This window comes from Ischnura elegans (assembly GCF_921293095.1).
Source record: "Ischnura elegans chromosome 13 unlocalized genomic scaffold, ioIscEleg1.1 SUPER_13_unloc_2, whole genome shotgun sequence".
Classification (NCBI taxonomy): domain Eukaryota; kingdom Metazoa; phylum Arthropoda; class Insecta; order Odonata; family Coenagrionidae; genus Ischnura; species Ischnura elegans.
This window is the reverse complement of record NW_025791658.1, coordinates 6,885,323-6,900,099: the sequence shown is the minus strand read 5'-3', so window position 1 is coordinate 6,900,099 and position 14,777 is coordinate 6,885,323. Positions and strand designations below refer to the sequence as shown.

The window sequence follows — 14,777 nt, the reverse complement described above, 5'->3', positions numbered from 1 at the left end:
GCAAGCGCTACCTGCTAGCAGGGTACTCTGCTACCTGCTAGCAGCCTTCATCGTATCAGCGCTCAAATCCTCTCCCCAAGGTCACCTCACACGGTGACAGCGGAAACCAGAATGACGTCACACGGGCTTTTCCCATCATTCATGCTTAGCCGTCGCGTTTTCGCGCGCTTGAAAATGTTCACTTTTCATTTAATTGCGAAAAATAGATATCGTCATTTAAAAATGTAAAAGAGTGAAATACTTACCCCAGACGTAATAATATTTCGATTTAGGCAATAAAAAAATAATAGGAAACCACCCTATTGCTAAATTGCCATGCAAGTATCTCTTTGCGAGATCATCATTATCTCACATTAATTTCTCGGTGTCCCTTTTGTGTTATCAGGATGCACGCGCGCACCGTCTACTTTGTGGTGCTCTCCCAACTCCAGAGAGGAACATTGACCATGTGGTGAGTGTGCCCTTCCCTTGATCAATCTGAATGAGTCATTTACCCGTTATGATCTCGTTCCGGTTTTGCTTGAGCATAAGTCACGTGATGCTAATCCAGAAGTCTGAATATTTATCAGGAAGAAAGCTTTCATTTAAACTTAAATACTTTTAAACTTAAGGTATTATTTTTTTTATTTTATACTTTAAACATAAATGCTTTAATGCTTTTCTGCATTTTAAACTTGAGCCTCCAACACACACTTTTTTGTTTAAAACTAATTGAACGGTTGAAGCCTTCGAATGACATAGCTTAATCAGTCACATTACAAGGCTTACAAAAAATTTGTGGTCTTCAAGCGATGTTGCCAATGATGAACATTTCCCCTTTTTTGTATTTTCTTTATTGTGTATTCAACATATGGCATTTATACTTTTCATGAAAATATTTGTTTTTCGCGAAGCATCTCAAAGCTTAGTTTCATCATGAATTGAACATGTTTGTCAATAATCTTTTCGATGTGGTCAAACGGCACTTTCCACATCTAGTGGGGCATTAAAGCGAAGTTATCCACGTTTGCATTGAAAGTGTAATTACTTACAATGAACTCGATCACCTGCATTTCAAAAGTAAATCATTTTCTCGGGAAAGGAAAAGTGTTTTGACTGACAATGAACTCAGCGAATGGCATTTGCTGCTGTTGATTGGCTGAACTGCGTCTTTGACGTGGGAATATGGCCTATAATTTTTCATGAAAAAATTAGGAGTCCGCAAGTTTCTATTTTTACTAAAACTAAGCTATTATTTTCTCTGTGGTCAAAGTAACGACCTTTCGTTTGATGTATTATTTCAAATTAAACCGTATTTTGACTTTTGGGATTCTGAAATTACGTTTACTTGTTATCATGTTTTATGGGTTCATTGAAAAAATACGCCCTAAAAATGATTTGACGATAAACCTCTTTCTTTCATTTTTATTTTGCCTTTCTTATATGCTATGGTACACAGTAAAAGTTACCTGCATTTTATTATTTCCCCAGGGGACCGGAGGAACCCCAAAATCCCGTGGTTCAGGTTCGAGAAATCGTTCAGAAGTTGTGGGCGTTTGTAAGGGCAACAAGGTAAGAACATACTATTTCAACCTCATGTGCAAAACATAGAGTACCTTCCCATTTTCATTCAAACATTCCCTCATCTTTGGTTTGGTCGGAGTAAGTTAGTGCGTCTGGGGCTGCTTTGGAGGGAGATGTGATTGTGGGAGGGGAACTCATTCTTGATGTCGAAGTTAGCAGTAATTGTTTAAACGAAATGTTCCATTAAATCAACAAGGGAAGGTTTTGAAGTTGATAGTTTTTGTTTTAAGGAAATTTTAACTTAAATCAAAAAGGGGAAATGTTGAAGTTCATAATTTTGGTTTTAAGGAAATGTTAATTTAAATCAACAAGGTGTTGAAGTTAATAGTAACTGTATTAACAAAATGTCAAATTAAATCAACGAGGGAAAGCGTTGAAATTAATAGTAATTGTTTTAACGAAATGTTAAATTAAATCAACGAGGGAATGTGTTGAAGTTAGTAGTAATTGTTTTAGCGAAATGTTTATTTTACATCATCAAAGGAAATTGTTGATTTTTATGAATGAGGAAAAGGTTGACAAGGGTAAAAAGTTGTTGACAAGTTACCAGTGCAGTTGAATAAATAAGTTAAAAGAGACAACAACATCGTGTATAATTAAGGAGAATAATTGAGTTACATTACTTCACTATATGATATTGCATTATACATTTTCTTGAAATTACAACTTTTACTTATACGAATACTTTCTTAGATAACGCGGACCTGGTTTGATTGGGTAATCCATCATCAGGGGAAATTCATCCGGCTTTACCGAATGGGCACATTGCGCTCCTATGGAAGCAATTTCTGGCTTCGTTACACAAGAATTGGCAGAATATTATTCTACAACCATTGAATTTTTGGGAGGCACCCATGGAACTGAAAACAGAATAAATAATTGAGAGAAAATTAATTCCCCAGGGTCGTACTCTTTGGTGGGCAGAGTGGGGGTGTGAGAAGTTACAACGCTAACAAGGGGAGTAATACACGGAAATAAGATAAAACACTAAGAGGTTAAACAAAAGCGCAGCTCACTCACGCACCTCGCGGATTTGCTCCAAGGAACAAATGTCCGCGTAGGACACACGCACTCACTCCCTCAGGTTTGTGAAGCTCTCGCTTACGACATTAACCCACTCACACAAAATAAATAGACCAAAATTATATAATTAAGAAAAATCCGCGAGGTGCGTGAGTGAGCTGCGCGTTCGTTTAATCTCTCAGTGTTTTAACTTGTTTCCGTGTATTACTCCCCTTGTTAGCATATTAACTTCTCACCTCCCACTCCGCCCACCAAAGAGTTCGGCTTTGGGGAATTAACTTGCTTTCAACTGTTAAGCGGCCGTATATCGTTCAATCACTTATAACAGAATAGATAAAGATATACACATACATTTTCACTTGTCAATTCCACATACCTAATCACTCAACCATGCCAGTTCGTATACATATCTAGAAGGTGAATCTGGCATCGGTATCTTGTCATCATCATCATCACCATTCTCCATGGATGATGAACGGCTTTCACCGGGAATCTTATGTGTGTTTTTCATCCTTTGCCTTTTCCCGTTTTCAGAAATTTCAGAAAGGAAGAATGTATCTATGTCAGTATGCTTCCATTGCCCCATAGAGTGTATGGAAGAAAATTTTCATAAAAAGTCACCGTTTGTAACATATTTAAGCATCCAGTATGTGCCAGTATCAGCTAAAATATTTAAATTTTGTTTCAGAGAACTAAAAACATGCAAATCTAAGTCAATGCTCATTCAAAGACAATTTTATTACCTTCTTAAATAATGAAAATAGGGAAACAGTGCATATAAAAATATTTAAAAGGCATCAAGTAATAGCAGGTGGAAAAAGTTAGCCCTCCCTTTCAACTACAAAATGTTCACAAATATTGATGCTTACTCGCCAAATTGAGGAGTTGAATACTTCATATCAAAGATTTTCCATTCATTACTGGGTTTAGAGCCATTTCTATGACCTGTAACACTTTCGCTCAGTGGTAGCTTTCTTTGGGTTAATGTGTTATCACCTCATCTCCCTCCAACTTCACCCATAACGATGGGACTGCCTGCATTATGAGGCCGTTAAATTTTCCAAGTGGAAGAAATTCCACCACTTGCCACGGCATTCTGAAAAAAGGGAAAATAATCAACAGACTAAATACATTTCAATTTCTAGTAGATTAGAGAAAATATTTGAACCATAAAATTTTATTGAAAGAAAGGTATAGTTATTTATGAAATATAAAGCCAGGTTTACAATAATTTGATTAATATTTGCATGGAGAAAAATTGATGCTCAAAATCTCACAGCAACTCTGCAAGAGTGCTACATGGCAGCATCATCATTCTACATTAGAATTGCCATGATAAAAAATTCCCATTGGCCGTGAATCGAACCATGGACCTTTGACTCTCGGAGCCAATGCGCAGACCACTACGCTACCTAGTTTCTTATTTCCAATGGCAATTATACCGAGCCTCATCGTACTAGGTGTTAGGCTCTCGCGGTCCATCAAGGATGGCAACGCGAGGGAGAAAGGACTTCCAAGAAGCAACAACCGGTCGACAGCCTCAAACCTGCGCTAAAGCCGCGCAAACCGGTATATGTAATATGTTTAACCGATTCACGGTCCAGGGGAATTTTTTTCTCATTGCAATTCTTGTATATTTCACCGCCATTTACGCGGCAGGGTCCTAATTATTAAATCACCATCGTAGTTCTGACATTTGATAATGGAATCGCATGAGAACTGCCTAAATGGCTGCCAATGTAAATGCCAATTCTTCAATATGGCGCTGGTGATTTTTAAGGCATGAATAATATCCCAAAAAAAATTTCACCAACAAAAAACACTCCCAGTTTTCTTTGCCACGAGATTCATCACAGCTACAGTGTCATCATACAACATCACACAGTTGTTGGATGATATGACAGATATTATTGCAGCCTTCCATTTAATAAAAAATAAGTTGGCCCTTGCAACTTAAAAATGAAATACTGGTTTGGGTTATTCCTTTTTTCCAAATTCACCTCATACGTTACCTTCACTACAACTGTTAAGTGACAGACATAAAAGATGCGTCTTGCAAAGGGTTTAGAGACTTAATTCGATTTCTTTATATTTACAGGAGTTACCTTCGATATATTTTACATCTGCAAAGGGATGCGGACAACTGCATATGGAGACTCAATCACCTTGATAATTACAGAAAAAGGTAGGATCTTCAACAGTCAGTGATAAATTTTTGACGTCCACTTAAGCAATGAAAACATGTAGTGCGTACAGTGATTTTCATTTGCCTAACTCCCGTGGAGGCTACGATTCCTTATGGCAGTAAGTTTCTCGCATGTTGATTTCTCCACTTAAGTCGAAACGGAAAAACATCACCGAAACAACTCAGTCTTTAGTATTGATGTTAAGTTTTAATGTGATTAAACAAAGAGGATAAAATAAAAAATGGATGAATTTTGATGTCCATGGAATTGAAAAGTGGTTCTTCTTCTTCTTCTTCTTCCTTTTCCACTGTGATTTCAAATAACTCCTCCATTGTCTCCACCCAATCTCCCTCGCCAGCTCACGTGACTAAAGGCAGGTTATCTCCTTTCGCACACTCCTGAACACAAATGATATTTCGCAGGCAGTGTGCGTCGCGATACATTCATGCCTCTGTTAACGCAAGGGATGCGTACCTCGCGGCCTTTGCACAAATCGAATTTGCGTGAAGAGACACCATTTTAAAATTCGGATGATAAGAACACATTCCCAAATGCATGTGTACTGAGAATCGAATCTCTTATAAACCGTAAACGAGGCGCATTATTTAAACTAAGTTCCGTCATGGAATTGAAGAAAGTAACATTTTTGTAACTATTTTATTTCTACATAAAATCTCAGGCTTTCAGCTACTTTTCCAGATGATTTACCTTAATAATAGGGTACTTATCATGCCAAACAACAAACGCTTGCACACCATCCTTAGTAGATATTTGCGGACTGAGTTAACAGACGTAGCAAAACTGTTGCTAAACGAATAGAGTTTATGTGAACTTTTTATTGCCAAGAATATACCACAAAACCAACTTAAAATTGGTTCACGGCCTGCAATTCTTAAGGTTGATGTCCATATGATCGCATCGCTTTTAGTTTGGCTTGGCGGATCGTTCCTTTCCTTTTCTTTATCCACGGCCTCACCACATTCTCTCTTTCCATAACTTCCTTTGCTTCCTCCCTCAGCCGGATATTAATGTATCAAGAATAGGGTGGTTTCCTATTATTTTCTATTGCCTAAATCGAAAGATAATTACTCCTGGAGTACGTATTTCAAGCTTTTAGATTTATAAATGGCGATATCTATTTTTCGCGATTAAATGAAAAATGAAAAATTTCAAGCGCCCGAAATTGCGACGGCTATGTATGAATGATAGGAAAATCCCATGTGACGCCATTCTGGTACCCGCTGCGCAAGTGCCGCCTTGGGGCGAGGCTTTGAGCACTGATATGACGCAGGATGCTAGCAGGGGGCAGAGTTACCTGCTAGCTGGTAGCGCTTGGCTTAAATAAGAATTATTAATACCCTATCAAACGAAGAAAACTTTCCGACCTTAGGCAGTTTTAATAGGTGATTATTAAGACATGTTTCCCTGAGCTCTGTGCCTCATGCATGCATTGGTAATCTCAGACGATGTAAAACTCCCATCTACTCGTCCCTGTGACGTCACGTGGAGTGGCATCGCATGGGCGCCAATCTGGCCTTTTTTAATTGCGGTTAAAATGGACCATTGCCATTCGTCTCAACTGGGATTTATAAAACCAAATAATTTGTATATTATGAATACAATAATGGTCGGTAACGAATCACAATGAATGCCGTTCGTTTTCTTTATAATGGGTGATCAATAATGGCTTTTTTGGACAATCTTAACAATTAATTTTAACAAAAAAATGAAGACCGAACTTTAACCCCCTGTCCATGTTATTACGTTTTAAAAAAACTTCGTCCTATTCGTCTAGCCCTTCAACCATTCAAGTTATAAGGACAAAATTTCTTTCTTCCTTTCCAAAATCCTATCACACATAACTTTTGGATCTTTAAATCTTCGATCTCAATATGTTCGGTAAATTGAATTCGCTTGCATAGGCTACTGGCAACAATATATATGCGGCAAAAGTTATTAAGCAACATAATTATGTTAGTAGGGCATTTCCTGACAATTGCCAATATAAAAAATAGACAAATGGGCGGCATTAAATGTAGGAAGAGCAATAGGGGCCTTAAGTGCTTGGAATACTCAAAATTCCTCAAATAGGTGAAAGGAAAAATCCTACCCGAAATAGAAACATACTTACTTACACATAATTCCAAATGTTTAAAATCTTTTGCCTTAAAAATGAATTCCCTTCACTTCGATGCCAGTACCACATTTTACCACTCCTGCGTGATTGAATCTTGGCAATGAAAAGAATAATTCGAAGCTAGGGTTAGCCGACGACATGAATGTCAATTTAGGGATTATTTTCAAAAAGCAGTAAAGTAAAAAAATGTAAAACCTCTGTAATGAACAAATCTAATGAGCATGGAACAGATTGCAAAAAAGGGGCAAAGTGGAGGACTGAAAAAATTTACTCCCCCTGACTCTCGAACCCTGGTCTTTCAAAATCAGTGCCGTACGTTACCTCTAGGTTAAATGTACCTTGATATTACAAGCGTAATTTTTAATTTCATTTATCGAGAGCGTATTTCTAATTTTTAATGCATTTTTCTCTCAAACCCGGGAGTATATGAACAACAACAGAAGTCTTGTGTGTGCTTCTATTTTCAAGCAAAAAAGATTTCATCTTTGTTTTTGGCCTCACTTACGCGAAGTCTCCTTCTAAGAAGAGGAATTTTTTACAGAAATTTTGCTGTGACTATCAAATCAAGTGGCAATTTTCATTAGTAATGATTTATAAAAGTTTTATGTTCGATATGATAATTGCTTGAATATTAAGGGAAAGTAGTTAAAATTCTGAAGCATTATGTAAAAATAAATTTGCAAAAATATTAACAACATTTTTTATTTCAATATAGTACTTTGGGAACGTGCCCCTTATATTCCCACCAACATTCTTCAAAAAGGTTAACTTTGTTAATAATATTGCATTTTAAATATATTTTTTGTAAAAAATAACTTTCTTTTTTAAACTGGAAAGAATTTTTTTAAATATATAAGCCTGACTGTGTCTCTGAATAAATTGCTTAACATAAAACGAAAAACGCTGGGCGTACGTTCGGCTATGACACTGAATAGCAGCTACTCCAGTTAGTTCACGCACCAATAAGGTACTACACTGATCTTCAGTATAAATAGGGTGTCATAATAAAACATCCCCAAATGTTTTTCGTTGCATGTGAAGCAATATAGTATTTAGAGACTCTGTCACGCTCGTCGAAAATTTATTTATTTGCACGCGCGAAAAAAGTTTTTTATAAAATTCATTCTTAATTGCAATATTTTTTTATTATTTTAAGATTTATTTTAAATCATGCAAACGGTCAATTTCTTGTATTCAGAATAACAATTTTCAATGCAATAATCTATAGTCTTTTGATAATGAAAGCAGTAATTTAAATGTGATAGATGAATGGAAACCCTCTGCTGGGTGCTGGTACCACAATGTTTTTGTAACTGCGAAGAGTTGCGGAATGCATACGCTCCAACAAGACCCAACTACGGTGCGGGAGTATGAGATATTCAGCAAAGTGGTGCCCGTAATGCCTCGTTCAGATTACGATTGTTGCAGCAATTGTTGCAACTATCGTACATTCACACGACGATGGTTCATTCGTGCATTCACAAAACTTGTGCTGCCCTCTAGTGCTGACATCTAAAGTGAACGAGAAATTGACGGTTAGGAAAGCTGTTGAGGTATGCATGGTCAAGATATTACCGTGTTCAGTGATATCTTGACCATGAGTATTTGCCGAATAATTTTTCTTCCGCCCATATTCTTCCTTCCTTGGACAAATCTATGAAAAAAATGGATCGATCTTTTCGTCTTTCTCTTGTCGCTTCCTTTTCCGGTCTCCCAGCGTCTAACCATCGTAATGTGGCAACGTTCGGAACTACGTGAACTATTGTCAGGACATGCATTCACACTGCTAGTTCGGACAACTATCGCTAGGACGATCGCTTGGACAATCGTTATGTGAACGAAGCATATGTGAAAGGCATCGCCTGGGCCGACGAAGTCGCTTGCACTTATCTTATGAAGGGCACAGACCGCAAAGTTTAAGACGAAACGAAAAAAATCTAAACATTTATTTATAAATATTAATGCACTTGTTAATTTTTTCGAAAGTAAAAAAAAAAGTTACGTGAAATTATTTCAATTCGTTTGCCTAATTTATATGTCTGCTTTAATTACGAAAAACATAAGATTATTTTATAAGACTTTGTGGTTCCATATGCAACGATTTATTTTCTCTTATTTATAAAAAATTTAATTAATTGATGATGAATTAAAAAGGATAAAATTCTTTCGGTGATAAAATTGTAGACTGCTACTATCAAGTAGCAATAGTCCAATCAAAACTATGGTTAGTGTATAGCATTCAATAACGCTTCTGTGTTTTCACCCTTACTCACTGTTTCTGCAGTAAATTTTGGTTCGATCAAATTTTCAATAAACTTTGTTTAATATACGATTTTAATTTTTCCTGGTGAATACTTGTGACGAATATTTCAATGGTTTTCAGCCAGATTAATCCTTTTATGTAAGCCTACGTTTCCGGAGGCGTCTCGTCTCCCATTCTCAAGGCTGTGTTACTTTATGGAAGTCCAGTTTCACACTTAACTGGATCGACCGTTTACCGAGGACAACAATGCGGCTCAGGCGTCGTCCGATTGGCTGTAGGTCTTTTGAAATTCTTCACGTTTAACTCTAATGTTTTTCATACAGCTGATTACAGGTCTCCATGTCTTGCTAATATGAAAGCCGGTGTCCCGATTGAAAATTGTGAAATTGGACTTCCATATTGTAACACAGCCTTGAGGATGGGAGACAAGTCGTCTCCCGAAACGTAGGCTAACATAAAAGCATTAACTTGGCTGAGAACCCGAGAAATATTCGTCACAACTTTGTCTAATTTTTCAATTAAGACAGCCCAGATCCATGACTGACCTTTGTTTCCAATCACGCTATACTTTGTTGCCCCCTTATCCAATCTTCCTACTCGGTACCCCATTCCACTCCCCCCCCACTCCGGATTCCAGTGCCTCGTGGCCAGCAGTGCACTTCGTACGAGTGGGTTCGGATTGGCCAATATTCACACTGTGCAGTTTACTTTGAACTCAAGTACAGCGAAGGACGGAAACACGGAAAAATATGAAACACACTTGATTATAGTGTCAATGAAATTCTTCAATAGTTATGCATCATAACCCTTTATAACTCAATGTTACTTCTAATCAACATCAAAAATGTTTAAACTTTCGGCTCTATTTCGGAGATATCTAAACTAAATATTATTTTGTAGTGTAAACTTTAGTGACGAAATATTTAGCTGCCACGATGGTTATCATTGAGTGTAAAATTTTCAAGAGCTCATAATGAAAAATCTTGAAATTTGATTTATCCCAGAAACAGCTCTGGGTTAGAAAGGGTTAATATAAACACAAAAAGCATTTACGTGTGTGATAATGAAACGCTCAACCACCAGCAAGAGTTTTTCACGAAATGAAGGTAAAGGTAGTTCTTCAATAACATTTTGTTGATGGAACTGACCACTAGAGAGGAAATTTGGCAAAATTTCTGACGGATAATTTTTATTAGCTCATTATAGTTAATGCTACAGGTTTTTATGTAAAATATAGGTATCCAAAGTCATCTGAGCGTGGATTTTCCATCTTGGGTGTCAGTTCTTCATAGCAGAAAAAATCTACAAGTAAAATAATATACTTACGAGGCAAAAATAATGTTGCCTTGGATTCGGTAAGCCACTTTGGGCGTATTTACGGACGGAAAGATTTTGAGCTGTTGAAAACTTGAGCTAATCGGAATTGCAGTTGACAAGCTGTAATTGTAAATAGTGATGGAAAGGAAGTCTTTTCTATTCGCACAAGTAATTGTATTTTTTTCATCCTTCCAGGGTCACTAAGGAGAGGAAAATTCGTTCGCACTTAAGAACACTTTTCTTGCACCTGGTGAAGCTGAACAATTTCCTTCTGTCATCCTCGATCGAGCAGATGGTCGCCCAGCGGCCCAGCCTGAAGTACTACGGTCAAGGAAGGAGTTCAAATCCAGTCCACCTGAGCAGAGAGAACAGCAAAGTTGGCTTCCAGACATTGAACAACGTCGACATGTCCTTCCGTGATATCGCGCGGCATGAAACAATGGTATGAGATAAAGGTTATCTAAGAATATAGTATACAAGAATTGCCATGAGAAAAAATTCTCCTGGACCGGAAATCGAACCACGGACCTTTGGCTTTCCGGGCCACTGCGCAGACCACTTAGCTATCCAGGTTCTTTAATTCCCATGGCAATCAGTACCAGAAAGAACCTAGTGCCATGAGCCTCGTATTAATGCCATGGGAATTAACGCACCTGGATAGCGTAGTGGTCTGCGCAGTGGCCCGGAAAGCCAAAGGTCCATGGTTCGATTTCCGGTCCAGGGGATTTTTTTCTCATGGCAATTCTGGTATGTTTCACCGCCATTCACGCGGCAGGGTTAGAAATATTACACCTAGATTATAGTGTTCTATCGATATGGGTATTTTTTCCATCGAGTACTAAAGGAGTAATTTGAGAGCCTCCCTTTCCTTACAGCACTGCCTTTTTCAATTTCTTCAGCCTTTCATTCTATCTAAAATTCCTGTTCTTTTCCTTCCACTCCCTCGTTTACCTCACATTCGACCCTCTAACACTATTTTCAACATCCCCTCCCCGATTAGTATTCGCTCCATCCATACATTCTGTCTCCTCCGTATCTCATCTAGAAACTTCCTCTCCTCACCCACCATGTCCAGCACTTCCTCGTTCCTCCTCCTCTCCGTCCACTTCTCCTCCTCCATTCTTCTCCACGCCCACATATCGAACGTCTCCAGTCTTCTATCGTCCTCCTTATTCAGTGTCCAGCTTTCCGGACCATAGAGTGCTGCACTACAGATCAGACACTTCACTAACCTTATCTTGAGATTATTTCATAGCGAACCTCTCATTTCTAACTTCCCTGCACTCATCATTGTCCACATATTCCACGTCCCTACATTTATTGAAAATTTCCTCTTCTACATTGTCTTGGTCTTCTATTTCACTGCTGCTGTTGTTGATGATGATAAGTCTCCGCAAGGTTTTGCGTTTTGACGACCCCGAGAACCTTGCCGACCTCACTGTCATTTTCAGACGGGTAAAGAGATTCTCATTTGGTTGCACTGAATTTTTTCATAGAAAAGATAGACGAACGGGTTTCCTCCTGCCATTCCAACGGTGTTTTTTATGTGACGCCATCACGTTGACTGCCTTTTGTCTGACTCCTACCCTCCGACCTATGTGGCAGGGGTGCCCCATCTGGGAATAATTAAGAATTAATCCCGCCAGTGCAGCTATAGGGGTCATAGAAAATCGCAAGCCTCTCCAACGCGAAAAAGTTGTAGCCCTAGAAAGAGGAGATAAAGTTAAACTAGGTTGACCGAGTTCCATGCCAATCCGGGAATCCATGAAAATTTCTTGGAATTAAATTTACGATTGTGAGAAACACACAACGATACATGAAATAGACGAGTAACTTTGTCTACGCCAGGTAGTTTTGATGACTGTTCATTTGCTGTCTCTCACTCACCAGGGAATTTTTCATTCCTTTTGAAAAAAACATTCAGATTCCTTCCAAAGGATTGCAGTTAAAATAAATTGTAAAAAGCATCGGTTTCAACCAGATGATACATTCTGCGGTGGCAGAATAAAACATTATTTGAGGGTAATCAGATCACGTTTGACATGGCTGAATGCATTTTAGTTTGTTAGTGTACCAAATTAAATTCTTGTCTACTGTGAGCAGCATGGAAAATATAAAAACCATGAAGGAAGATGGCTTGGTGAAGAAACTGGTTGCATACCAGATTGAAAATCAGGAGATTCAAGCCAAATCATTGATTACTGTAATCCTCGTAAGTCAAATGCAAAATAGCTTACTCCATTTTTGATTGAGGCTTTTGCAGCGCTGGGCTGCATTTCTTTTCTGGCTTAGCTGCGTAGAAGTCGAGTTCTGATTACGCTTTGTGGCCTGTGTTGGTTACGTCTTTAGATCATGTCTCAGATGGCAGCTTTCTCAACAACTCGGTGATAGTCCGAACCAGTGCCGCGGGGTCATCGCCGGCTGGTGACGCTTTCCTGTTTGGGGCCGCCATGGAATCCATTCTGTTTTGCATACAAGTCTATTCCAGGTAGTATTTGAGGTGTGTCTATCATCTCTATTGAAGTTTTCTGTTGATTTTTCGATTTCAATAGCCTCAAGAATGATGCAAAGGAAATAAATTTTTTCTTTGGCCAGGACTTCTGAGTCCTCAATCATGACTTTATGTCCGGGATACCTGGAAAAGACTTATACGCAAAAACAGAACGCCAAAAATCGAGGTCTTTGTCGTTGATTGGTAAGGCATCCTAAGGATATTGTATGCATCGGGCCATTTCCATCTATTGGCACTGAGACCAGATCTTATGATGTTACTAGCATAGGTGTCGGAATATTATTAGAACTCAACTTCGACGCAGCTAACCCGAAAAGCAATAGCTTACTCACTTTTTTGCTTCGGGCGTAAGCCCGTATGGTGCTGCTCTCTAGTGTTTCTCTATGAGTATGCATCTTCCCCGTAAATAAATGAAGTTATCAACTAAAAACGAAAAACAAGAGTGTGTTTTCAAACCACAAGCAATATCACAAAATTATATCAGAAGATAGTATCCATATAGAAACATACGAAGTTTATTTATCAGAAAAAAAGACTAGATTGTTTTATTTTCAGGGAAAATTTCACCCTTGGCTTGCATTATCACCCGTGCACGTAACACCATACAAAAGTACTTATTACATGTAGTCCTATTCATATTCTTGGGGATCCTTCAAAAATCCCTCATGTAGTACAATGTGAGCTACAATGACGTTCTCATTGAGATTCCAAAAACCATTTCTATGTCTAAACTTTATTCATAAACTTTCTAAAACCTTTTGAAATCAACTCATTTTTACATAGTATCCCTGCTTCACTTAACTCCCAGTGTACCTGAGTTTCATTTGTTTTTGTCCCTTTAGTGGCTGCATTTGGCCCTCAAGGAGATGCTGCTGGATCACCAGGAATGGGCGGACATTGTCAGCAGCCGACTGAGTTCCCGTAATGGAGGTAAATAGTTCCAAAATGTCTCTCATTCCACTTTCTTTCAAGTTCATGAATCTAATCTCACCAAACTAAACTCCGGCCTAACTCAAAAGCGGCATTAATCCAATAAATTTGACAACAAGGATACATGATGACCTAGGACAACAATTCCATGCGACAATTTCCTGACCATCGCCGAATCTAACGATTTGATCGTTGTATTATTATTCCTCATAGGGTAATCCTCTGAAGTTGTTAGAATAGCAATGGCTGTTGCCTGGTTTCGTTAGTGGTAGGACCCACCCGCCTTTGCGGCGGTGGTTCCTTCCGACATTGGTTCAGAGAAATGGCTTAGTAGTGTAACTGGCTAACACACCTGACCGAGAACAAAGGGTGGCTACCCATCTCTTTGTCCTACCCTTTTTTGATGCTAAAGGTGCGATACAGAAGATAGCATAATTTTTCAGACCAGAACAAGTAATGTACTGTCATAGAAAGTAGGGATGGACGGTTCCAGGATTTATTTTTCGGATCCGGATTCGGATCGGATCCTTGATTTTTGGAGCTTGATCTTTTGGATCGGCTATTTTCGGATCCAAATGCATTTTCAAAGTCCTGACACTGAGATTCCCCCAATGAGTGTTCAATCTCTTGGGAAGAGATTGAACACTCATCACAATTTGTGTCAGTCGTATTTTTCTATTTTTATTTTCCACGGCTGAAATTCTGCTAAGTAACCTCTGCGAGAGCATTAAAACAAAACGGTTCATGAGTAGGACAAGAATCGCATGCGACGGCGCATTCGAAGTTAGAATCGGAACTCTTTCCACCCTCATGGAGCGTAGCATTTACTGAAGCTACTATTCAAAA

The 14,777-nt window shown here is 38.5% G+C and overlaps 1 protein-coding gene across 1 annotated transcript in view; it reads left to right on the top strand.

Moving 5' to 3' along the window:
• LOC124172763 overlaps positions 1 to 14,777 on the top strand; it is a 40,812-nt gene that overhangs the window by 21,800 nt on the left and 4,235 nt on the right. The window contains exons 6-9 of the mRNA XM_046552251.1: positions 386 to 451; positions 4,685 to 4,771; positions 10,685 to 10,931; positions 13,844 to 13,931. Coding sequence (XP_046408207.1) covers positions 386 to 451; positions 4,685 to 4,771; positions 10,685 to 10,931; positions 13,844 to 13,931 — 488 coding nt within the window. The remainder of the gene's footprint in view (positions 1 to 385; positions 452 to 4,684; positions 4,772 to 10,684; positions 10,932 to 13,843; positions 13,932 to 14,777) is intronic.